Source organism: Penicillium digitatum, chromosome 3 (assembly GCF_016767815.1).
Source record: "Penicillium digitatum chromosome 3, complete sequence".
NCBI lineage: Eukaryota > Fungi > Ascomycota > Eurotiomycetes > Eurotiales > Aspergillaceae > Penicillium > Penicillium digitatum.
In genome coordinates, this window is record NC_089386.1 from 999,122 (window position 1) to 1,024,317 (window position 25,196).

Consider the following 25,196-nt stretch of genomic DNA (forward strand, 5'->3'; position numbering starts at 1 on the left):
AGAAGGATGCAGCTTAGGGGAGCCGAGGTCATTCAATGACTCTGCATCTCACCCCTCATTTCATCCCTACACAAAGGAACACATTAGGATAATGTAAGATTCAAACAGCTAGCTTTCCCGTTATTACAGTCTAAATCCGGGAAAAGTTGCATTATCCAGCGGGTGCAACTGATCGATTCGAAGGCTCCCAGCCCCGTAATTCAACCCCGGAAACTTCTCCATATTTGATCTAGTTCTTTTTCTTTCACTACTTGGCGCAAGATGGGATGGTCTATTTAAACCCCATTCCAGCATTTGGTTAAGTGGTTGCTCTGCAGATATCTATCAGGCGCTAAAACCCCTATTGAGATTGACTTCAGAGTTGAGTATGCAACCTGTCAATCACTGTGGCCGCTCCTAAAATCCGTGCCAAGCAGAAGACCGCCATCTATGGCCAGTCTGAGACGGTTTCGATCAACGCTGTGGAATGATATGTCCCAGGACCTGGTGCCGGCGAGGTTCTGATCAATCTTGATGCCTTGCCGTGATTTCAATGCTAGAATGGTACTAACAGGAATAGAACACTTTCGGGTGTATGTCACTCGGACTCTAGTATCATGACCAACGGGGTATTCATACCTCTTTTGTCTCTAGCTTGGACAAGAATTATTGACTCCCCTTGGAGCACGTTCCGATATCCCACTCAGCCGGGCTAAATGGGCGGCGACGAAGTTGTCGGCAGGGTAATCAAGCTCGGCGCAGACACCGAATCCTCAAACCAGGTCGGCGTAAAATAGGTTTCCAATGGAAGTGGGCACTGCCGTGCGCATACAATTCACTCTCCTTACTCAAGCCTAACATCATCAAATGGTACCCTGCCAGAGCCAGTGCCGATGGACTGTACATCAATCAGAAATTTTTCCGGCTACTGAACCCCAGGAACACTCCAGCAATATACACTAGGACCGGCACTCCCATCCCAAATGGTCTCGACTCCGCAGCAGCAGCATCACTCCAGTTCACGGGCACAGCCGTATACTCTGCACTGACGCGTAGCAACGCGCGTCCTGGGTAACGAGTGACGATTCCTGTGCCGGTAGCGGCCTATGCCACCTGATAATTTAGCTTTCAGACCGGAGGAGGGGCCAGCGAGCGATTGATGTCGTCCACGGCAGCAAAGAAAAACTAGTCAAGGAATCTGGGGCGGATCTTTTCGTGGACAAAACGCAGTTCCTAAGGGACGATAATGGCGCCGCGCTGAGGAAGCACGTTCATTTGCTTACGGGTAAGCTGAAGACTTACGCTGCAGTTGTCCGTACTGCTGTGAATGCGGCATATGCGCAGGCATTGCCGTTGCTGCGTCTCAGTGGCACGGTGGTCTGTGTGCGCATTCCGAAAAATGACCCCCAGGCTATTGCGACGGCGTTCCCATCTACGATGATTCTCAAGCAATGGTCGATTACGGGTTCGGTAGTTAGGAGTCGGAAGGAGGCCATCGAGACTGTGGATTTTACTGCCAGGGGTGTTGTTACCGTGCATTGTGGGACTGAGAAGATGGATGCCTTGACTGAGGTATTTAATGAGACCGAGGAGGGGAAGATTCAACGCTGGATTTTGTTAAGTCTCTCGGGATGAATACTGTATATGTCGAAATTGAATTCGACTTCACCTTTTCGTGACCTCTGACAATTTGGTCGTTTCGTCAAAATAACTGAGCGACCGAGGTGCGATGATGAGACTGGGACATATATATCTCCTCCGGGTAACGACACTTTCGATAATTTTTTAACAATTCGCACCAATTGAATATAAAATTCTTATCGCAAACTCTAGAAATCGGCTGTTTTTGGCCAAGGATTTCATAAATCGATATGAAAAGCAAAATAAGAGGGCATTCTCCGTTGCAGGAACTTGAGAACGAAAAAAAAGAGTGACCGACGCAGGGATCGAACCTGCAATCTCTTGATTCGTAGTCAAGCGCCTTGCCATTGGGCCAGCCGGCCTCTGATATTGTAAGTTAGTGCCCAGATGTGTTATATAAATCAAAGTTGAAAAACCAGAGGATTTTGAGATGGTCTTGAAGCATGACTACTTAGCCACTCGTCGTCTAATTTGTCTGGCCTAAGATGGCATGAGGAATTAAATATATAAAACATCACTATAGGTATCTTTAGAGGGGTCTTCTTTGTGCGAAATGTGAAATGCGAAATGTCGAGGAATGACTTGTCAGGCTTCCACACGCTATTTCGTCAGTTTTCATCAAAATTAAATTCCTTCCTCCTCTCTTCTGAGGAAATTATGCCGTAGTTAGTAGAGAGTGTTTAGGCTTTTTAACCTTATGCTTGAATTGGATAACACAGTTCAATTTGTCAGTCATGGAGACATCTACAGGAGACACCACTCTAGATTTCACCACTAGAACTACTGTCTCATCCCTCTGCAGAAAACGGGTGTGATGCGGAGCGTCGAAGGACCCAATCATGGTGCACCATAGGCAATACCTCGCTGTTGAGACTGATGCTGGACTTATTCTGATCAAGAGAATGGATCCGACGAGAAAACATAAAGTTCTACACCAGAAAAACAGTCACCCACATAAAGCTAAAGCAGTCTTGTCTGCCACTCATGCAGCTTACTGCAGTCAAGTCTCGCATTCTTTCGTCCGGGGCAGTGTCAAATCGTCGTAGAAGACCCGTTGTCTCCAAACTGTTGCCGGAGAAATCTTCACGCTGATCACTCTGAGCTGCCACAGAACTGGACCGAGGATCCAAAGACGTGCGTTCAGTGGAGATCGCTGGCTCGCAGTAGCCAAGACCGAACTGGGAAGCAACAGACCCCCGTCTAGCTCGTGAACGAAGTCGAGCGCAATCATCCCTAAAGTTCTTCGCCTTCCCATGGTCGAGAGTTTCAAACCAGCCCGGGAAAGTGGTCGACTCCGGCTCATTTCTAGCGGGTGAATAAGGTTGAATGCAATTATTCCCATAGTTTCTTGTCTCAGAATTATCGGGGGTCGAAACCCAGCCCTGGGAAGTGACAGACTCCCGTCTAGTCGGTGGATGAGGCTGAGTGCAATCATCCCCATTCATCGGCTATAGTCGGAGTATTCAATCCAGTACTGGGAAGTGATAGACTCCCGCCTTGCTTGTGAAGGGCTTTGAGCGCGGTCATATCCATAGTTTCTCGACTCAAAATGGCCAGGGGTTTGAACCCAGTGCTGGGAAGTGAGAGGCAGCCGGTTTCTTGATAGATCTCTCGCTGTCTCGACACAATCCCAAAAGGCATCCCTCCTTCGAGCAGCACCAGAGAGATACCTATCGCAATCTGTGAACAGGGCGTTCCATTGTTGGAATAGCTCTTGTACATCCGGCTTATTAGCCATTTCTTGTATACGCTCCCACCTTGGCTGCAGATCTTCTAGGCAAGATTTCTTGAATTTAACAGATAGCACCACCATCTGCTCCAGCGGCGTTTCCGCGTTCTTAATGAGACTCAAGTGGTTGTAATCGACATGGTTCTCTATAAGCTCGAAGATGACCTGCAGTTTTGTTTGAATATTTTTCGTATACGCGCATCTGCTTCCAGTATTGGTCCACGATCGAGGACAGTTCGATGAATTTATCCTCCCCAAGTTCGACGATAGATTTTACTTCGGGTCAAACGGTAGAAATGTGTGGTTTTTCGGGTTCATGGAGCTCGGGGTAGTATTCAGCTGGGGCATCGGGGTTGCAGTACTTCCAGACCCCCTCTTTTCGAGCGTGTTTCTTGATCTCATTCTTCCATGATTTCCAGTTGCTACAAGTGAGTATCTCAGGGGGTTCTTCTAAAACTCGCCGCATGCTCTTTTTTTGACTGAAGATCTTGTTTATGCTAGGTTGGCTTTCTGTGGTTGTCAACAGGTTGTGCTGAACCGGAGTGGTGGTCTAGTTGTGAGCCGATCGCCGAGAAAAACTCGCAATAGGCGTCGGAGGTCATCCGTGGATCAAGATTCGACAAGTTACTCTGAACCGTGGGATGGACATGCACAGTCCTGGGAATGCTTGCGGTTCTTTCCAGATTTAAATTTTTTTACTGGGAGTTTCTCAACACATGCTATGCACATTTAGAATAGTCAACTGTTTTTGAAGCCTTTTCCCTTGACTATGTAGGTTCGATCATCCGAGGAAACTAGGCAAAAGCTTCAATCATCCTTCGCTGAAAAGCTCGTAGTTTCATACATGGTGATTGTACATTGCAGAGCTACATGGCTCTTCTATACCCGGGGGCAAGAACTACATAGTGCGAGCTGGTCCCCTTTACTCGCCCAACTGGACATAACCCTCGTGCATCTTTCTGGCTAAGCTGGAATTCAACCACAGAGCTAGTAAAATTTCAAACTTGCCAGTTGCTGCTAGTAGAACTCGAACAACTTGCAGAGTTCTTTCTCAGGGCCGAAATACATCCATCGCGCCCATGCGCACTTTCTCCATTGCCTTGAACACCATCTTGGTAAATCCTTTCATATATTGCCATTGTCATAATATACAGCACCTCTGTAGCAGGTGTCCACCTACGGAGTACACGAAGACAAGCCCGCGCCATGAGCTAAATAGCACTAAGCAAATTAGCCCTCCGGATCCAGGAACATAGCCGTGTGCACGGCCCAAAATTGACTTTCACGGCCTAATCTCGGGGGTTGAACACTGGGCGTCAATTCCTGTCAAAAAAGTCCAAAAAGTCAAAAAAGCTTGCTATGATAATATCCACCTTTGAGTGCACGTAGAACCCAATGGCCTAATTATGCATACAATCTAATTTAATTTACAAGGTACGTATAGTGTATGCCCAATCGTACGATTACACCGCATTTTCGCGGAGCGTTATTGGTGAGCGCTGTCGAACTTGACTTGTGCATTGGGCGTGGATTGAGGGGCAGTTTCGAAAATTCAAAGTGGGATGCCGTGTAGTCCCTGTATTTATACGGAGCCATCCGTACTCAAGACGTTAGGAGACATGTTGTCGCATGTGCGAAGGGATCGCACGGATCTGGATCTCAAGATCGACATTTGGGATACTGTATCCATGGATGGTCCCCTATCTTGATCTGGGTTTTTGTTCGGGTCTTGCTGATTCGTGTGCTTGTTCGGCGCCCAAGAACGAGAAAATTCGAAAATTGACGAGACATTTTCAAAGTGTGGCTGACCCACACTCCACCGGCTGCTCGTTCCGTGGTTCAATCTCATCAATCGGGCTAGCTCAATCCTCTGTCCAGGTGGGTGGGAGCGGTGACACCCGGCTTACGAGACTGGACCATGGACGCGGGGTCCCAAAGCCGTCGTGCTGGGTTTGGGAATGACGACATGTTCTCATCGGACTCGTATTTTGCGTTTACTTGTCATGTATATTGATGGCTCCAATGGATTTAGAAACTTTGTTTGCGTTGCCTGTGATAGAGATAGTATGTGAAACTGACTATGGCAATAGTAATGGCTCTGATGGTCGGACATCGTAAATGAATGACATGACATGACTGAGAAGCAAAATAGGACTGGTGCGATTTGTCGCTGATGAAACATAAAGACATGATGCAGCGGGGTATTGCAATGAATGAACAGGTAGCCTCCCAGAACAAGATAATAAACATTTGTGGAAAAAAAAGATCGAGAACAATTCAACGGGTTCGTTTAGAGTATCCCCCCGAATTACCATTCCCAACCGCCGGTCGCTTTTGCCCTGATCCGATAGCAGCGGCAGCGGCCGATTCAGCGATACGAATCAACGATCCTAGATGGAGAAGATATGGCTTCGGGGCACGGTTGACTTCGATCTTGCGGAGGATGTCACGCAGCCGGTTGGCGCACTGGTGGAGGTCCACCGGCGGCAGGGCATCAAGCGCGTGAAGGACAAAGTGCCGCGCGTCTGTTTCGGAGTCTGTTTCGACCGACCCAATGAGCAAGTGGTATAGATTGCGCTGGTCTTCATCCTCGCCGTGGAAGGACTGCCGACCCAGGGGATTGCCTTCGAGAGGATCATTATTGCGAGCCACGACGGACTCCAGGAGAGACACGAGGGCTTCGGCAGCACCTTCAGAGCCGTGAGGGGCACGCATTGCGATGTTGACTTCAATCCGGGATACAGAACGCTGGAGCTGTGTTACGACGTCGTTGACCTCTACGCCGAGACCTGGGCTCACGGGGTTCGCGGGCAACTCGCCGGTGGCGCAGTATCGGTCAAAGTCGTTGAGCAGTCGGCGTGACTGTTCTTGTACTTTGTCGAAGTATATGGCCGCACACGCGCCTGCGGGCATTGCCTTGCAGAGGCTGTTGAAAACTCCATCGTCGTGCACTGCAAGCCGGAACATTGTCGCTTCGAAATCTCCCTGGACCACGCACTGCTCTGCCGTTCGTGCCTGCTCAGTTGTCTCTGTCAAGTCCCGGCGGGTGTCTTCTGGAAGAGTCCTGTCGCTGAATGCAGAGAAGATGTCCCGGACCTTCTCTGTTCGCGTCATTCCATCCTCCTCTCGTAGGTACTGCCACTTGAGCTGCGTTGCGACTGACATCAGATTATCTTTCAGCAGGTCCTCAATGCGGGGGAGGCGGTCCGGACGTCCATCTGGAGTTAGTGTCACCTCCGTCGAGCGAGGTGTGGGGAGGAAGCAGCCGTGCAGTTGATCGACAAGCCACTGTTCAGGGGATGGGGTTAGTATTGGCAGTTCAAGCCCTTCAGCTTCCAAGCTTCCTTTCTCAAAAGGCATACTCACAAAGATGTGCTGGCACGCCCCAACCGGTTGATCCTGGAAGACCGCACAAGTGCAGGTGGACGAATCCGCGCCAATGTGCACCCGTGGTTGATCCGACAGCTGGAAGTCATACCCAGCGGGAGTAGAGCGACAGTTGACAACATCAAAACGGCTGGTCAAGCCCACGATGGCTCTGGCTTCAGACTCGGAATCCAGTTGGCTCAGGTCATAGGTAATGCCGGACGTTGCGAGGACGGAGGCGCTATTGGATTCGGACCGTTCGTCATTGCTGCTTTCTTCATCGTCATCCTCCTCCTCCTCTTCTCCATCACTAGAGCTCTCCTCTGAAGATCTATCCTCTCCACGTTCACTGTCGTCGTTGGAAGTGTCTGACCGCCCCGCGCGGGCCGCTCTAGCAGGCAGGACTGTAACTGGCATGTTTCGACCAATGGACAGCCTGTGAAGTTGCCCTGTTGGAGCGGACATGACACGAAAAGAAAAGGGATAAGACGGGCCTCCTCTAAGGAAATCAAAGAGGGGCTACAGAATGCGAAGAACAGACGTATTTTCCCATACGGTGAACTTTCCTAGACTCACAGAGTTCTCCCGACCCATGGACGGAAGCGGGTACACTGAACCATGGAACGGGCCTCCCTGGCGCCCGCTTTAAATAATCAGGGGCCATTGAAGAGGCACTATGCATTTCATGCTTTTGTTCTCATTTCACCTGCGCAAAAAGAATTGCCTCAAATTTCACTGTGGGGGGGGGGATCGGTCTTTGGGTCTTTGCTGTTGCAAGGTTTTTCCCCCCTCCAACAGCGCTTAGTGAAAGGTTAGCTCTCTCAGGTCGCAAAGAGGGGAAAATTTAGAGGCTCAATTGGAGGTGCCACAGGAGAGAATCGTAGGGGTGATGTCTCGACAAGGCTGCACCGTTTAATCCTACCTGGCACCATCTCATGGGATCAGCATCATCGCGCAGCGCACAGGCATCCACTAACGGGGGATCTGGTAGAAAGATCCGGGGCTTAGTGGTTGGCACCCGGGAATAGAGTGTTGCCCCGAGGATGACTACGGCGGTCTCCGAGGACACAGGGCCATATCTAGTAAAGATGCTGCGCTGGCCTTGTCTGAGAGCTATCTATGCGACTGGAAAAGATGTAAATAGAATTGACAAAAAGTTTAAATCTTGGTATGCTGTATGTAGATCCGCGAGAGTCACCAGGTGGCTGATTCTACAGATGGCCAATGCAAAGCTGGCATTTTGTATTCGCATGCGTAGACGCCGTTGGCGAGCTTGATATTAGCCCTGACGCAGGGAAAAAGCGCATGCACGATGCCGCAGAAGCTGGGTAGACCTGTACTCTCCTCCCTGTACAGGACAAGATAAAAACCAGCCTGTACCCTACAACGTAGAAGCACAAGTTGCGATCGCCGCCCGAGCAACCGAAAGCAAATTGGAAATTGTTTCAAAGCTCCAGCACAGCATGACTTGGACCCGCCATTCGGATAAGTTCCCTTTCCCTTGGCGATCATTGCACCCTGGTATTTTCCGTAGTGGAGCATTACCATGATGCCATGGCCCTCGGATAGGTCGGGGACCCGAGGCTCTTTTGTCCAGGTGTCACACGGCCAATCCACGCGACAACCATGCCTGAAAAAAGAAAAACGTAGAAAGCGCAGTTGATAGCCTTGTTCATCAACGTAGGTGAATGGAAAGGACCAATCCAAAGGAGGATGGTGATTAGGTTATTGGTAGATATGGAGAGAACCCGTTGAGAATTCCAATGCTCCAATCCCTACGGCGAGCGCAGCCCAGAATAAGCTAGCTGTATACGCCACAGTGTCTTGATTTCTCCGACACCATATGATGTCTCCGGATCATCAAAGATGCGTTAATGATAACAGGGATCTGCTATGCATATCGCGCAGAGTGAGCATCAATCATTGGAAAGTGGATAGCCGAAGTGTAACCCAACAAGACGACATGTCAAATGGTCCAAAAGTCCTGCGCAGGAGACTATTTTGCTTGCGGTGTTCTCTCGGCCGCAAGTCATCCGGGGGTGATATCCATTGTACTTCGTATAGTGCGAGGGCGCAGCGAATCCGAGGGCGGCGCACAGGGAGCTGTGCGGCGCAGGAAGACCCGCCACATCGGGGATTGGGTTTGGGGGTAATCCTCTATCCCTGCAAGCTAATCCGGCCCAAGTACCAGGGCAGCTCGAGACAAGGTCTGTTGAGCTGTGACAGGCACTTTTGACTGCGCAATACCGTTGATCGGCAACAGCTGGCGTTTAGCTCATTGGCTTGGCTATCGCCTGCCAATCGCTATCCCTCGGCGCCTCAAAATTGCACTTTGCTCTGCACTACGACCAGTCTTACACAGGACGTATGTTATGACTAACTTCATTGAGCTTGGTTCTTGAGGGTTCAAAGATATCGTCTGTGCGTTTTTTTCCCCCGTCCTGCATGTCGAATCACTTGGCTGAATTTGGCCCCTGCCCATGACGCGGCCACAGTGGCGCGAAGGGAGACGAAAGTGAAATTAGCGCACCCTCCAAATGCATCGGAGCCCTTAAGGGTCTTTTGGGAGGGGGGGAAAGGTGTGGGTTCACCCATCAGGTCTATCATCAAAGTCGTCCTGCGAGCTCTGTGGATGATTAGGACAGAAGGTTTTGGTGCTGACTTCTATGGCCAACAAGACAAGACCAGAAAACTACCTCAGTAAGACAAGAAGAGGGGAAAAGATTCCGTCAAATGTTGCGTTGTCGAAGTAGGCAACATTTGAACTTCGATATCCACAGTCTTGTTTAGAATATTTTTATAAACATGACTGCTGTGAACAAATCAGACAAGATGGGGGGCTCACGCAGGATCAATTGGCTGTAAACTAAGTGTGTGAGACACAATGACTGAAATCGGCAATTTATCTTCTTCATTTGAGTAATAGATTGCGTAAAGTGGGTATTAACTTTGATAATACGTAGCAGCAGAAACACAAACATTTGAAGGATAGGACAAGAAAAAAGACAAAATGGGTATATTGTAGAAACGCAAGAAGATTCGTTGCAGTTCGTCGTGTCATGGGTGTTCCATTGTTCTTGCTTCTAACCCGGTCAATGATGACCCCTAGCAGCATTGCGCTGCTTGGCTGCCTCTAGCGCTCTGCGAAGCCTCTGGATATGTTCCAAGTCTTCACTTGTGTTTTGGCTCACGGGAGCTGGGCTGGACGATAGAACCGGGCTAGTAGTCGAAGGGCGGAGACTGGGAGGTAGAGGCACTTCAGCAGATGGACCCGTTGGGGAAGAGCTTTGAACTGGAAAGATGGGGGCAGCGGCTTGTGTGTCGTTGTGTAAGCCAAGGAGAAGGCGTTGAATCGTGGCCTCAATCTGCAAAGGCCCCTTCTGAATGCTCTGCAACTTTGAGTTCAGTTCATCCTGGATTTTCTCATCCTCTTTTTTCTTCTCATCACCCAGCCGGTGGAAAATGTCCGGATCTGAGTTGGCATATCGCGCTTCGGCAACTGAAACTCCATAGTCGGCATCGTTTAGGGCCATATCTGCAACCCCAGCGCTGTGGATGATGGCCTCCGAATCGGCGCGGAGGGACGCCGCAAAGGTTGCCGCGGACTTGAGAATCTGCTCCATTTCAGAGTGCGGTAGACCGGAGGCTCGGAGGGTGGTGGTATCTAGCTGGGCTGCTTTCGAGGCAACCTCGTCAAGGAGGGTTTGATTTATGCCTAGCCCATTCAAGATTGCATCGTCGAAGGAATCCATGAGTCGGTTGGCTCGATCATCACGATCCTTGCATGCTTCTAAAATGTTTCGCCGTTCCATCTGGTCAAATTCGCCGTCCAGCTTTTGCAGACCAGCTATATCACCCATGACCACAAGTGGTCGTCGCTCAGCCCTCTTCCGTCGTCGCTCACAGTCAAGGGCCAATTCCAGACGTTTCTGAAATCGGATTTCAAGCTTTTTGTGAATGTCGTTGACCATCTTCATGGTCACGGATGGGCTGCCTCGCTCGCTTGGCGAGCCCTTGCCCTGTTGATCACGGTCGAGTTGATTGAGAGCAGAGTCGTAGGATTTGCGAAGCGCCGAGATTTCATTTTTCAGGCCTGCATCCAAGGGGTTGAAGAAATGCGTCATGAAATCATCTACTTCGTGTCGTTCCTCCTCTAGTTGGATCCGAGCTTCGATTTGCCGAAAGTCTTCTTCCAACGTATTGATGTCTGCATACCCGATCTCTTTCCCATTGAAAAGATCATCAATGTGCTGCTCGGATTCATCCTGACGAGCCACGCGCTCCTGTTCCAACTGTTGCCGTCTGGCTCGCGCTGTTTCTTCCCATTGATTTACGGTCCGTCTGATGTACGACAAATCATCAGGGAACTTTCCGAGTTCTTCTCGAGTCGTGACGTGCCAGGAGCTTTCCGACTGTCTGTCCAAGGGTGTCCATACCATGGTGCGTAGTCCTTCCACAAGGTCCCTCGGCCGGCCATGGCGAAGAGCTTCTGGCAGCAATGGAAGTGGCGGAGAGTTTCGCTCAGCCGGCTTAGAATAAGCGACGCTCTTATGACGGATTAAACCCAGGAAGGTTTCATCTGCCTCGTTTCGAGCTGGAGAAGCAAGCGCAGTGTTTGACCTCGGTCGAGATGTAGGTGCCAGTGCGTTTGACATGACTCGCCCGCTTATAGCCGCTTGTCGTAGATCAGAATAGGCCTGGTAGGCCGGGCGAGAAAAGGTGAGGTTATCCGAGCCCCGCTGAGGACCCTCTGTATACTGGAATGGCGTGTATATGAGTCGCGGGGGGTTCGTAGTCAGGGGCTCCAAGACTTGCTTCTGCGTATCTGTCGACATGATTGATAAGGGTCTTGGGAGACTCGACTCTGCGCCTGAGGACAGAGTTGATAAACGAGGCATGAACTGCGAGTCCCGTTGCGCTTGCTTAGCAAGCAGAGGCCGACCACCTGAACTGTACTCACTGCGAACATCATCGAAATCTTCATCCTCTGTTGCAACGGGTATCAGTCCTGACTCAACAGGTGGCTCAATTTTGTTGGGAATGGACAGCGGTTGGGGAGCAGCAGGATCAGGAGCTCGCGGAGTCAGTGCTTTACTTTCAGGCTCATGTTCAATATTATAGAGAATCTCCCGGAGCTTGGTCTCTTTCGCCATAAAAGCCGTGAAGAGCTTGTATCTTTCTTCATCTGTGTCAGCCACTGTCTCTTTACGTAGCATGGCGACAAATCTTTCTAACGATGATTTGGACCAGGGGTCCAGATCCTCGAAGGGATCTTGGTTTTTCGGCGTAGCCGCTCTTCTGGGTCCTTCGACCACTTGTGCAGAACTATTCGAGTTCGATCGCAAATTGTCGAAAGATGAAGAAGTGGTTTGCGCTGAATGTGAGTGCTCTACTGGGCTATTTTGATAGAATGCGCCTGGGTTGCTCGGCTGTTCCGGTTGAACTGATTTGTGCGCAGGCGATAATGGGCGAACCATTCCATCTCTTACATTTTCCATGCTTTCTGAACATACACCTACAGACAATGCAGACTTGGTGGTTTCCGTGCGGACCAGTGGAGGCGGCTGGGGTATTCCATGTGTGCATGGACTGACGGGTGAATTTGAGCCACCCCGTCCTGACTGTGTCGCCCCAGAGGTAGTGCTTGAAGGAGTTTTATCTTTGTCTGTTCTCAGGTGAGCGACCATGTCAGACTCACTTCCCACAAACACGTTAGGAATCTCGCTTGGAAGGCTTGGTGGCGGTTGAAACCCCCCCTGAGGCAAAGGGGACATCCTGCGAGGTGGGAACCACGCTGCATCATCGAAATTTCCAGGGGTTAGGCCAAGATGCTCCCAATCCGAGGGTGTTCCAAGACCCAAAGCGGATGCGCCAACAGATGTAGTATTTGTATTGAGAGTAGGCGCAGGGTGGAATTCGCAAGATCCAGTCATCGCAGCTGGTCCTGCGCTCTGAGCGAGCAGTGAAGCCCGCCCCGTCTGATCGTTTGGTTTGGTTGATACATGTTGGATGCCTTGTGGGATCTTTGGGGGCAGTTGTGGAACACTGGGTGGTGGAGGTAGCGGTGGCGGCGGTGGTGTTTGTATATACGGAGGTGGGGGCGGAGGGGTTTGGGTCCCATGAAAAGGAGCTGTGACAGATGGATGCGACTGAGATTGCGTATAGGCATATCGTTGCTCATTGGTACTGGGAGGTCGAGGCTATGCAACTGTTGGTTTTTTGCATTTTGGCATTTCGGCATTGGACTTACCGGCAACGGGGGAACGGAGCTCTGGTTGAACCGCACTCCCCATGTGGTTGTATCCGCACCACTCGTTGATGGGAGCCTCTGTGGATTTGAAATCGGTCCATAGGTGGCCGGTGAATATTGAGCAACCTGGGGACGTGGGGGAGGCGGAGGAGGCGGAGGAGGCGGAGGCCTTGTTTGCGACGGCTGCGAGGGAAGACGCGGAGGAAGTCGCCATTCTGGCTGTAAGGGAGGATCATGATGATTCGACTGTCCATGCATGGTAAGGTGATTCGAAGCAGTTTAGGCACTTCAGAAAGACATGAAGAATCTTAAAAAAGTCCAGTCTTCTCAAAAGTGTCTAAGGGGGTTTCTCCAGGCTCCAGGGCTGAGTTGGGGTTGGGTCAGCACGGTTCACCCCCACGAAACTCCCAGTGCACCCGACAACGCACAACCTATTGGGACACCCTATCTATTGGACATATGTACAAGTATCTACTGTGAGAGATGCATTCGGGGGTTTAACCCAAGGCTTGTGATTACAAGCCTTTGAGAAAACTCTAGGGTTGGCGTCTCCTTCTTTGTTTTGTAGTTCCTCTATATACTCCAAGTTTCCCACTAAAAAGTGGGCTCGGTGGATTTCAAGGACTTCCGACGATCCCTTTCTGCTCATTGCATATTGGTGAGATGAAATTTCCGGATGCTCCTGTTGGCTTTTGGTGCTGATGCAAGTTTATTTCATATGAACACATACTTTTCATGGTCTTTGTTGACCTATAGGGTCTACTACGCTCGTCTCCGAAGATAAACCAGCATGATTATCTTTTCTTAATCCCCCAGGTCTCTTTGATGTGGAGTTTTCTTTCAGTCTTGACCTGCGGCAAGTATGAGAATTGGTCTGACATTTATACTCCCATGGCAACTCCCTGGGTCTGGGTCAGGCTCACAGTCTCATGCGACCTAAAAGAAATCAATTCCCGAGGGCTGCCATACTCTTTTCCACTTTCGTATACCCATCCTGACAACAGCTGCCAATTGCCTGATACAATAAGATATCAAGATGGACCCGAGGCAACGGTTGTACGAAGTTTACCCCGGGGGAGACATCATCAACCCACCCCCATTTCCAAAGCGGCCAGATATCTTCAAGCAAGCGCCACTAGCCCCAGCGTTGACAGAAGACGACGCATTTCTTGCCCGTCGATTTTGGGAGCAGCCCGATGAATCCCTCGGACGTGCATGGAAGGCACATGACAATCGTCCTTACACACGAGCAACCGAAGAAGAAGAATCGGTAATGCATGTGTTGGCTCACAATGTCTATGAGCACCTGATGAGCAATCCACTTCTGCCTGTTTCTCGTGAAAATGCACGAGCTAGATTTACAGCGGAGGGCTTGGACGAGACCTATAACGGCGTGCAGGGCCTAGACGCAATGGAACAAAAAGTGTTTATACACGGCCTCAACGTCAGAGACCCGGATCTTTGGACGAAAGATGCACTTACAGAAGAACTGGCATCGAGGGGTCTAAGCACAGATGGGAGAAAAAAAGACCTACAGCGTCGTCTATGGGAGTACGAATGTGATGAGCGCTTTGGGATCTCGAGACAAAGCAACTTGAGTCACTGGGGTATCCATCGTGAGCCAAGGCCTGTAATGAGCCCTTTTACGAAAACAGATATGTCTGCGCTTGAAATGTACACCGCAGCAATTAAATTGAGCCCGTACAATCCGACTTACTGGAACAGCCGCGCGTATTGTCATTACCTACTGGGCCATTTTGATCTCGCCATTTGGAGACGCCTATCGTGGAGAACTTCTCTGTGAAGTACTGACGACGACAAACCTAAGAAACAAGCGGCCCGGGATGTACACCAGGGTTTGGGACGCCATTCAGCAGCATTTGATGATCGAATTGAAAATCAAGGGAGTTTCTATGACAAGGGAGGTTCTGCAAATGAGGAAGGCAAATGGTATCAACTATTTCATTCCCACTCTGAGGAACGCCCTTCACAGCATCACCAGTCTCAGCCTCGCAGCCCTGAATTGTTGGGATGATTTTGAAGACCATATGCAGGGCCAACTTCAAAGGCCCCTGCCATATCGCGATGTGTCAGTTCCAAAAAAACGAATGACAGTGAGCGCCCCTGTGAAAGCCGAGATCAAGCACAGGAGAGAGAATCCCTCGGCGCTCCATCCATCCCTTTATGGACACGAGTGGAGCCGAGGATGGATTTCAGGTGCCGATAAATATCCATATGACCAAGCGGATGTGAGACGTGAATCGCCACATTTTATCGATGCCCTCAATGCAAATGTTTTCACGGTTGGTGTCCAAACTGGGAAGTCCCCGAAACGGACATGCCAGGTGCAACCAACACTCACAAAGGACAATTCCTTCAATGGCCTGGGAGTCTTTGCCACTACAAACATCAAAGCAGGAACCCTGATTCACTATGAGGAACCCGTTATTCGTGGAAATCTCATCCCCAACAGGCTGCTTGATGATGAAGGTGAAGGGCCCCTCCATGCCCCACGATGCGACAATTGCCAAACGGCAATCGACCCGGACGAAGTTCGGCACATCAAAGAAAACTGGGACTTCATTCGTAATCCGATGCTCCTTTCTCAAAGGTTACACCCGTCTAACTGTGCGTGTCTTGACATGACGTGTAAATGTTCAGATGTAGGATATTTCAGAGCCACGAGGGGCGGTCTGCTATTCTGTTCTTTCAACGATGCAAGATCAGACGGCGCGGCCCCCCTTTGCTTGGCTATTGCGCGTGAAACATACCATTTCCAAGAATTCTGTGGCCTCGATTGGGGCTGGCTGCACGATGCAATGCGACCTAACAAAGTGACGTGGGGAGGATCACAGTATTTCACTCACACCAATGAACGCCACGGGACTGTTCTGAGTCTGCTCCTGAAGAGTGTGCTCGAACTTACGCTCCACCGCCGCCAAGAGGACCCTAATCTTCTCGCGCATGAAATTAACGAACTCCTCGTCCTTCAGGCAGGTACAGACACGAACGAGCCGTGGAAGAACAGCTGGTTCCCTTTTACGCTGGCTGGTAATATCCAAATACCTTTCGATATTCTTTTCAACCTTGGAGTGGACATATTCAGTGACCTCTCATTTGATACTTGGGTTATTCAGATTGTGCTGCGGAAGTTGCTGGTCAATGCTGTTCCCTGGGAGCATGCACGGCGAGGTGCAAATCTAACGTTCACTCACAGAGATGGGCCCAAACCGGGGCTACACCCAAGACTACAAAGTAGAATGAGAGACGGAAACGAAGATCTCTCGGCAATGGAGCCATCCTTTGGGAACTTCTACCTCTTCCCCGGATTAAGCATGTTCAACCATTCCTGTCGCCCTTTTGAGAATGCCCAGTGGGGATACGATGACAAGGTCCCCAACCGCGTAGTCATCTGGGCGAACAAGGACATCAAAGCTGGGGAAGAGATAAGAATTCCGTATCAACGTTATCGGATTGCTGATCCTGTTGGTGAAGACCTCGATCTCAATCTACACGCTGTGCAGCTGTTTGGAAAGAACTGCGAGTGTCCCCGGTGCCAAGGCAGGGGACTTGTACCTCCTGTTGAAAATGGGAAGGCCAAATCCATGTCTGGTAACGATGCTACTCAAGACGATGGGACATTTGACTGGACCCCGGGCCCAGTAATTATTTCCCCAAAGCAGGAAACTTGGGGTGGTGTTCTCGGAGAGGACCACTCCGAACTTGATGAATATACGAAAGAGTATCGGGAGATCGTGGATGATATACACGACCGATACTGCGATCTTGATGACCCATAATTCCAGGACGTGGATGACGATGAGGATAAGGATGAGGTGGAGCATGGCGAGGATGAGGCCAGGGACAATGAGACTAAGTGTGTTGAAGTTGCGAATGGGATGCAGACGGGGAGAGGCTTGGATATGAAGGTGGTCAGTGAAAGTCTTGCGGATTCCGAGCTTTTGAAATAGAACGAGCACGAACAACATAATTTACTTGAACATTTATTTGAACATGCATCTTATATTGAATTATATATATACAATGCAGCAAAACGGGGTTAACCCTCCCATCCCAAACCCAGATCTAACCTGACTTGGGAATTGACGAGGACATCTTATACCTTGCCTCAGGATACTTCAAGATAGATGATCAACACATTGAATTCCGCATATGGTGTACTATTAAAGCCAACACCGAAACAGGAAAGAACGCCTCGGCCTCTGCAACAAAGAGACCTCTTTTCAGATCCTGGATACATACCACGAGAACGGAGGCAATTTCATTGACACGTATGTAAAGCACGATGTATAGCACCAATCAATCAGCTTCTGGATTTTCTTCCCCCAACTAGCCCAAGGACTTAGGAAACAAAAAACGGGCAAATAACTACCAAGCCGAAAAATCCGAAAAAGGCTTGCCGATTAGATGGAAGCCCGCGGTGTGCGCGCTCAAATCGTCCTCACCACGAAGTATACATCGCCCTGCCGTGCACACAACCAGTCCGAGACCCACGCGAACTTCGCTGGCAACGATGCCAATAGCTAGAGGCTTTCTGTTGAAGCGAGTCTGAAGAAATTGCGGATAGATGGATTACATTGATCTGGTTAGTGGCTGTGGCTCCCTGGTCTTTCGTCTTACTCCAAGCTAACAAATGCCTTAGGATTAGATGGCTTTTTGTCCACTGGTGGGACTTGAACCAATGTAAAACTTTCTTTAACAGCTATAGAGGATCGATTGAACGTTGGGCTTCGAAAAGTGCTGCTCAGATTAGTATTTAATCAGTGGTGCAATCCAGATACTGACTCATTGGCGCAATGGTGAGGTACCAGGTTGAAAAAAAAAAACTTTTCCAAAACAGATCCATTATATGCATACAGACACAAGCGGACCAAGTGAGATTTGTAAAGTACATGGGCAAAGAACACACAAGGAAAACCCCAGGATCTGATATACAGTTGTAAACGTGAAACAAAAATTTGAAAGCCGGAGATAAGACAAGAGAGAGAAATGCAAGATGGAACCCTTATTTCGAGACGGCAGCGTTGGCGCGAACACGACGGCCGAACTTTTCCAGCTCGCCGATGATACCGCCGCCAGACAAGCTCCACTTCTCGCTCACCCACTGATCGTTGACGATCTCACGCAGCAGGCCGCTACGAGCAAAGTACTCCATAAAACCACGAGCCTCGTCGCGAGTGAGACCGCCCAGCGTCTGCAACTCGAGGGGGCTAACAGCCTTCTCTACAGGCTTAAGCAGCTCCAGAACGCGAGGGTCGGCATCGCTGTAGGCTGGTAGTTGCGGGTATTCCGGCGAGGAGGCGCTGATACCGGCCTGGCGGGCGGCGAGGCGCTCCAGGGCAATCTTGAGAGCCGCGGGGCTAGGGCTGTTCGAGGATGAGGTGGCGTAAAGGAGGAGACCGCCGTTCTTCAGGGAATCGCCTTCCTTCAGCAAGGAGAGGAAGTGGTGGACGAAGGCAAGATCATGGGCGTGAATTGGCTTATATTCGGCGGAGCGGTAGGCACTCTCCGTCATCCAGTGGGCCAGACCATCCACGGTAACAAGCATAGGAGGACGGGGTTTGAAGTCCTTCTCCAATCCTGCGGCAGGGGCAGTAGCAGTAAGCTCGGCCCAGAGAGCCTGGAAGACGCGCCATGAGACAGCAGGATCATTGAAGCCAAGCTTGGCGAGATCTTCGAGGGTCGAGGAAGGCTTCAGCGTTTTCAGAGCCGGGTGGTTCTGGGAGACCTTCAGGCTAGCCAGGAGCTCACGGTTGGCCTCGACGGTGCGAGTCAATAGAGCTGAGGTCGCACTGGGCTGAACATACTGCAGGGGGTTGCTACCTTCGATAGCGGCGTAGGCGGTGTCTCCGGACACAAGCTCTCGGGCTGAAAGATTGACAAGTCAGCAGCTGAAAGATTGCAAGATACATCAGCAAAAGGTACCGCTTACCATCGGGAATAGTGACTACAGCCCACTTCTTCAAGAAGCCCATGGCCATGGCCTGCAGGAGGTGCACGGTCTTACCAGACCCCTTCATGCCAGTGACAATTTTCTTGACCACTTTGCCCTTCTGAGCATCATCACCCTCCCCAGAGATCTTCTCAAACAAACGTCCCATCTCAATGGTATCACGTCGGAGGACCGTTCCAGGTCGACGGAATATCGACCAGCCCTGTTTGGGCTTGAAGGCTTGCACTGCTCTCAATTGATCGATCATCGGTACAGGCAACCCTAGAACAGTACCACGGAGACGGGAATCAACCATAGTCTCCGGGGACAGCTCTAGCATGCCTTCAACTTCGAGGGCATTGGGGTTGCTCAGGACAATGCGTTTCCGCAAAGCCTTGCGCTCACCCACGGCCGGGGGACGGCCGCCGCGATCAGCAACCTTCTTCTTCTTCCTTCTCAAGCTGGTTGACTGTCTGTGCTTCACGACAGTCAAGCTGTTTCCCTTCTTCTTGGCCGGCTGGGCATAGTGCACGGCGGTGGAGTGGAAGGGGGCGCTGGAAATCCGGGGCGTTGCGGACGGCGGGAGGAGTGCTCGCGGTGTCGGACGAAGCCTTGAGAGGCAGTTCCAGCACCACGAGGAGGCCATTGTTGTCAAAAACACCGGCGCGGCCAGTGAGAGGACAACCGGTGCTGAGATGGACACGTGGGTGGGAATTGAGCTGAGAGAACAACAGCAGGTAACACTTCGGTCAATAATTTGATGCGAAATCCGCCCGCCCTAAGAAGTAAAGGCGGTCGAGATGCCTTAGTCATGGCAGAAAGGAAAAGCGGCTGTATCTGATAACCAACTTTTTTTTTTCCTCGGGCTGATACCAACCTTTGAACATCAATAACCAATACTACTAGTATCACTATGTCTGATACCGAGATGGCCAATTCCGCGCCTGCGGCTGGTTCCAAGATCGAGAGACTGTAAGAAACCCTCTTCCCGAACCGGATATACGTTCAAAACCCCAGAAAAGAACACGAAGAAAACGAAGAAAAATATAGAAAAATAGAGAAACTAACATCCCATGTCCAGGCCTATCACTGTCTCAAAGCCCACTCCCTACACATTCGACCTGGGCCATCTGCTCGTCAACGACCCTAACCCCCTGGAGCTCCCCGCGGACCAAACCCTGAACGACTCGCTGAAAGCGACAGCACGCGATGGCGTTCAAGTTCTGCTCAACCAGCTCCTGACAACCTGCGAGATCAAGACCTCCGTCTCTGAAGGCGTGCTACTCACCCTGCCAGCGCCTAACATCCACCTCCCGCGCCACAAGCCACTTCCCGTCCCCAAGGCGCCCACGAAATGGGAGCTGTTCGCCCGCAAGAAGGGTATCGGCAAGTTCAGCCAGAAGCCCGGTGCCGCTGGCCAGGACAAGGAGCGTCGCAAGAAGCTCGTCTACGACGAGGCTACTGGCGAGTGGGTGCCGCGCTGGGGTTACAAGGGCAAGAACAAGGACGACGAGAACCAATGGCTTGTTGAGGTTGATGAGAAGAAGTGGAAGAAGGAGGCTGAGGCTAACGCTGAGGGCGGCAACATTCGTGGCATCTCACGGACTGAGCGCAAGGAGCGTATCAAGCGTAATGAACGTAAGCAGCGGTCGAATGAAAAGCGGTCGAACCCTGCTCGTGCGAAATAAGCTTGGTTTAAATCAAGCTCTTTCGTGCTCTCTTTGTTTTTCTTTCATGCCTATCTTATGGCCTCTGGCCTTTTCCTGTCTTGATTCTTTTTACATCTCTGGCGTTGGGGTTGGGAGTCGAATGGGATTCTTCATGTTATGTGGACATGCCGTGATTCACCAAAAAGCACTATTCTTGCGTCTATCGATATTTGCGAAAGCTTTTAACTGATAGCTCGACAACCTTGATTTATCCTTGTGAGGCTACGGGGATTGTTGTAACAGAAATTATCTTGCTCGAACCGAAAGTGCCTTTCCCACTTTCTTTATTGTACAATCCTCGAAAGGAAACGCCATATGGATACTTTAGACAAAACAGGAAATTGGAAACGTAGACCGCCATTGCAGAACGGAGTAAACGGGCGTGAAGCAAATAGCAATGATGGAAATCAATGTCAACCGCAGAGGGGAATCTGGAGAAGTTGCAATATCAAGCAAAGCATGGAATGAGATTTGTGCGCTTCCAAATAGACAAGAGACAGCGAAACGAGAGAGAGAGATGCAAGCCAAGCAAGCAAAATGGCAGGAGTAAACGAAACGGCCGGCCATTCGCCACTTTCAGAGTAAATGCCAAGAGAGCAAAGATGTACACATTGAAAAGAAATGTTGATGGGGCATTTGATCCCAATTTGCGGTTGGGACCAAAGCCCAATGGAGATGTCAATGAACCATGCGGCTAGCGGGCGATGGATGTATCATATCAGAGGTATGGGGAGAGGAAAAAGTGGTCGTGGAGGAAGGAAATGCCATTCTGAAACAACTTGTCCAGTCCTATCTGGTCCTGCAGATAGAACGGAAATCGGGCCAGCCAAATTGGAAGCAGGTCATAAAATGTAGACAGCGACGTGAAGCTACTCTCGTCCGCTACTCTCGTCCGAGACACTTCTGTGCCAGGAAAGCGTCTATCAGATTTAGATTTTGATAGGAGAAAGAGGCGGGCCAAGCTCGGGAAGCTGAGAGATGCTCCGGTTGTGTGCCGTCTCGATATTATTCGGCGGAGCCTTTCGGGTGCGAGCAGTTTCTGGGCGAGCAATTTCTGGGCGAGCGGTTTCTGGGCGAGCGGTTTCTGGGCGAGCGGTTTCTGGGCGATCGGTTTCTGGGCGATCGATTTCTGGGCGAGGTGGCTCACGAGAAGGCTGCCGAGAAGGCTGCCGAGATTCCTCTCCAGCGCTGCTGCTGGAAGATGAGATAGCACGTTCATGGCTGGCAGAGGCTCGTTCTTTTGCCTTGGCAGCCTCCAGCTCTACTGAGACCCGCAGGTCGCGCGCGTCCATCTTTTTCTCAATCTCAAGGTATTCTTTCTCGGTCCAGCATCCCTGCCAGCAGTTCTTCCAGTCACATACCAGAAATTGGAAGCAGAATGCGTCGATTTTCATGCAGGGCTGGAAGCAAATGCACAAGTTCCGGTAGTCCATTTTGTTCTGGTCTACGTATGAGTGAAGAAGGTTGAGGTGGCAGGTGATGGCGAAAAGGAGGTAGTAATGGTATGGTGGTAACTTAGAGAGCTCGTCTTTAAGTAGCTGGGGTGCTGTCGTGGCGCCTTCGCACTTCAGAGCAATCATCGTTTGCGTCGATTTGGGGAAAAGCTCATCCGGAAGCTCACGAAGCCAAGCTTTGAAGAGAGATCCAACCGTATTGATGTCATAGAGGTTCTTGGCTTCAAAAAGATCGACGTCGAGTTCTGTGTCAAATCGTCGTTGCCAGTGCTTGACCTCCCTGCCGCTACCAGGAACACGGTAAAGGCCTTCTTCCTCACAACCCTTAAAGTTTAGATAATCAATTGAACGGTATGGCAAGGCAGGCATCCAGAACTCGGTCTTGTCTCGGCAATCTTCAATCCTCTTCGCAATGCGGGTCTTTCTCGCCTGCTCAATGAGCGGGAGGTTGATCACCGAGCATATGTAAGAGTCATCGGTGATCATTTCTCTCTCGTTGGTGCTGCCGCTGCGAGTGATCTTGCTAAAGAACCCTTTCCCAGCTTTGCCAATACGATCTGCAGTGCCGCTTGATGAAGACTTCAGATTGCTGAATATAGTAGCCGAGGCGCCAGAAACTTGATTCAGCGAACCCGATGGAACCATGTTACCATGGCTACGCTCTTTTCGCAAAGACAAGGTGTCGGCGTAGCGCTCAGGAGGCCGCAAACCTCCCTGGATGGTGCGTTCAGGCCGCGCAGGCGTAGTCGCAGTCGCACAGCGGGGTGGATTCGCGTTCGTCGGTGCGCTTTGACCGAATTCTTCAAGTTTCCCTAGACCAGTAGAGGGGCGTCGGCGTGGTGGTCTGGTTCCAGAGGAGTCGTCAACTCGAATGGAGCGAGATCGGGTCAAAAGGTTTGCAAATCGTTGTTTGTTTTTCTTCGGCATGGCAGACTCTAGATCTGTAGCGACTTTCTTGGCGCCTGTTTGCTGCGAATTGTTGTGGCCTGGGATTCCATCTGTAGTTATTTTGTCAGACGTGATCCAATTTTTTGGCGAGGGAAACCAACTAGTCCTTTCGTTTCCGTTCGCACGGGCAAGTGCCCCTGGAAGATCAGGCGTTGACTCGTATTGTTTCGAAGCCATTGGTGTCTTCCGTTCTATGGAGCTGCCTCTGCTCTTGGAATGTTCGGTGGAGTTCTCCGAACTATCTGAGCGTTGTGCCTTGTGTGATGATTTGGGTGCTTTGAGGTTACCAAAGAATGATTTCGAGGCATCGCGCGCATGCCTTGGGTCTTTGGGAGAAGGGAAATGTTGAGGAATGGCTGTGATACTGGGTGTAGTAGGCCCCGCCGGGCCTGTGCTAGGAGAATGTGAGAGATTAGAGCCGGTTGCCTTGTTGTCGGAGTCTTGCGCGACAGGGCGAATCGTTGCGCCTTTAAAAGGTGGAGAGCTCGATTCGGACTTGGGCGAACGTGGTCTTAAGGGGCTCAGTCCGTCAGAATTGTGGTCACCTGGTGTCGCAGGTGATAATGTCTTCTTTTTCTTCGATTCGGTCTTGCGCGAGATAAGATCGAAGTTGGGCACTGTTGAAGTTCGGTTTGGCATGTTGAGCGGCAGTTGGACCCGGTCCAGGATAATATGCGAAAGCTCGGGTGGTCAAGGTTTTGTGGGTTGTATGCCCCGTCAGAGCTTCAGATGAATATGAATTGGTCCTTGGGCTGCTAGATGTGTACTTGGTCAGCGCTGAAACCCAAGTCACGTATGCGGCTGAGAGGCTCGTACGGGCATCAATGCTCGAGGTCTGACCGTGTAGTGGGGGGCGAAGCGACTTTCGAAGCCAAGTAGTACTGGGAGAGAGGTAATGCTGTCTACTAAACGGCACGTGTGATGACAAAAGTAGTATGAATTAAACGAAGTGTCGAGGATGTGGGATCTGAAGCGCCAGTTATAGGGTCAGCGCAAAATCAGCAACATGTGACAGGAGAAGTAGAAAAGTGAAAAAAAAAGAAAGCAAAAAGCGAGACCGCAGGTGACATATGCAGGCAAACCCCATGTTAAAAGCAAGCCACACCTCGACTCTTTGTTGACAGACAAGGCCAGGAACGAGATCGCAGAAACTTTGAAGACATGTTTGCCTGATTCAGCTGATCACTTACCAAAGTCCTCATGATATGGTTTCAATTGTTTCCACCCGATGTCTCCAGGTTTGTGAGACCGGGACTTGTTCCGTGCAAGTTCACTTCCCCCCCCCCTCTTTTTAGGCGCTTTGAAGTTCGGGGATCGGCAGGGTGGAAGGGGCGAGATAGGACTTTTGGTGGATCAAGGTCAGAGGAAAGAATTCAATTTGCAAGAGGGTATCATATATGATGTAGGAGTTGTCAGAGGTGAAGAATTGAAGAACTGTAAACAAATGAAGGCGCCAGTCCAAGTTCTCTCCTAATAGACTTAGCGGTACACTAGTCCGAGCAAAGACCATCAGACAAGCCACGCTAGTATTATAGAAGTCATAATTATTAGATCATATCAAATATTATAGCCCTGAATAGATTGCTTTTTTGAGAACTTGAAACCGTTCCTTTTCCTACTTTGGAAATTAATCAATTCTACTCCGTATAATCTCTATGATTTCTATAAATTCTATGCAGCACCAAAAAAAGAGTGGAACCTAACCTCTTTTTTGGGAAAAATTTCCCATCTGATTCCCCCTGAAATGTCACTTTGTCGACCCAAGGAACACCTTGAGAACCTTGGGATGATCCGACTGTGACGGTGGAGGAGCATTTTTAATGTCCATCAAGGTCCATCATTATCAACTTCTATAACACTTAGGTTTACTCAATTGACATTGGCTCGCATTACCCAAAACAAACCTCTCAGGCACAACTATGCAGGATTGGAGTATAGTTTGTCGAGTCCAAAGGTACTTGATACGATTTAGTGGGCTGTACTCCGTACTCCGTACGGAGACGGAGTACACGAACGATCGGAGCTCTCCACTTTTGTAGGTCAGAGCCACGGAATGTGTTGCCTTACGTTACAGTCACTGTGGTCTGTCATTGGTTAATTGAAGAACCAGTGACAGTACAATGGTACCAAAAATTAGTACCTGATTTCCCTTGCCGGAAGATCCATG

General features: G+C 50.2%; 9 protein-coding genes and 1 non-coding gene across 10 annotated transcripts; 3 read left to right on the forward strand and 7 right to left on the reverse strand.

Moving 5' to 3' along the window:
* Positions 1–1,164: 1,164 nt before the first annotated feature.
* On the reverse strand, positions 1,165–1,518 carry Pdw03_7902 (uncharacterized protein; the record flags this gene model as incomplete). Its single annotated transcript, XM_066101798.1, has 2 exons — positions 1,165–1,212; positions 1,282–1,518. The coding sequence occupies 2 exons, from the start codon at positions 1,516–1,518 to the stop codon at positions 1,165–1,167; spliced, it is 285 nt and encodes a 94-aa protein (XP_065956881.1).
* A 392-nt stretch (positions 1,519–1,910) lies between these two features.
* Positions 1,911–1,982, reverse strand: Pdw03_tRNA114. The gene has a single exon. It is a non-coding gene; the product is annotated as a tRNA-Arg (tRNA).
* Positions 1,983–5,626: 3,644 nt separating this feature from the next.
* Positions 5,627–7,180, reverse strand: Pdw03_7903 (Zinc finger, SWIM-type; the record flags this gene model as incomplete). Its single annotated transcript, XM_014677565.2, has 2 exons — positions 5,627–6,637; positions 6,716–7,180. The coding sequence occupies 2 exons, from the start codon at positions 7,178–7,180 to the stop codon at positions 5,627–5,629; spliced, it is 1,476 nt and encodes a 491-aa protein (XP_014533051.2).
* A 2,627-nt stretch (positions 7,181–9,807) lies between these two features.
* On the reverse strand, positions 9,808–11,868 carry Pdw03_7904 (mitochondrial ribosomal death-associated protein 3-domain-containing protein; the record flags this gene model as incomplete). The annotated part of the gene is made up of 1 exon (XM_014677566.2): positions 9,808–11,868. One exon carries the CDS (start codon positions 11,866–11,868, stop codon positions 9,808–9,810), a length of 2,061 nt encoding a protein of 686 aa, XP_014533052.2.
* A 61-nt stretch (positions 11,869–11,929) lies between these two features.
* Pdw03_7905 (uncharacterized protein) lies at positions 11,930–12,394 on the forward strand (the record flags this gene model as incomplete). Its single annotated transcript, XM_066101799.1, has 2 exons — positions 11,930–12,095; positions 12,174–12,394. The coding sequence occupies 2 exons, from the start codon at positions 11,930–11,932 to the stop codon at positions 12,392–12,394; spliced, it is 387 nt and encodes a 128-aa protein (XP_065956882.1).
* A 498-nt stretch (positions 12,395–12,892) lies between these two features.
* Positions 12,893–13,179, reverse strand: Pdw03_7906 (uncharacterized protein; the record flags this gene model as incomplete). The annotated part of the gene is made up of 2 exons (XM_066101800.1): positions 12,893–12,915; positions 12,966–13,179. The coding sequence occupies 2 exons, from the start codon at positions 13,177–13,179 to the stop codon at positions 12,893–12,895; spliced, it is 237 nt and encodes a 78-aa protein (XP_065956883.1).
* Positions 13,180–14,001: 822 nt separating this feature from the next.
* Pdw03_7907 (Tetratricopeptide-like helical) lies at positions 14,002–16,765 on the forward strand (the record flags this gene model as incomplete). Its single annotated transcript, XM_066101801.1, has 3 exons — positions 14,002–14,581; positions 14,691–15,593; positions 15,693–16,765. 3 exons carry the CDS (start codon positions 14,002–14,004, stop codon positions 16,763–16,765), a joined length of 2,556 nt encoding a protein of 851 aa, XP_065956884.1.
* Positions 16,766–17,991: 1,226 nt separating this feature from the next.
* Positions 17,992–19,564, reverse strand: Pdw03_7908 (mitochondrial 37S ribosomal protein mS29; the record flags this gene model as incomplete). Its single annotated transcript, XM_014677569.1, has 2 exons — positions 17,992–18,854; positions 18,919–19,564. 2 exons carry the CDS (start codon positions 19,562–19,564, stop codon positions 17,992–17,994), a joined length of 1,509 nt encoding a protein of 502 aa, XP_014533055.1.
* A 267-nt stretch (positions 19,565–19,831) lies between these two features.
* On the forward strand, positions 19,832–20,606 carry Pdw03_7909 (Ribosome biogenesis protein (Rrs1), putative; the record flags this gene model as incomplete). Its single annotated transcript, XM_014677570.1, has 2 exons — positions 19,832–19,890; positions 20,000–20,606. The coding sequence occupies 2 exons, from the start codon at positions 19,832–19,834 to the stop codon at positions 20,604–20,606; spliced, it is 666 nt and encodes a 221-aa protein (XP_014533056.1).
* A 950-nt stretch (positions 20,607–21,556) lies between these two features.
* Positions 21,557–23,668, reverse strand: Pdw03_7910 (Rho GTPase activator (Bem2), putative; the record flags this gene model as incomplete). The annotated part of the gene is made up of 2 exons (XM_066101802.1): positions 21,557–23,079; positions 23,131–23,668. The coding sequence occupies 2 exons, from the start codon at positions 23,666–23,668 to the stop codon at positions 21,557–21,559; spliced, it is 2,061 nt and encodes a 686-aa protein (XP_065956885.1).
* Between the last annotated feature and the right edge of the window lie 1,528 nt (positions 23,669–25,196).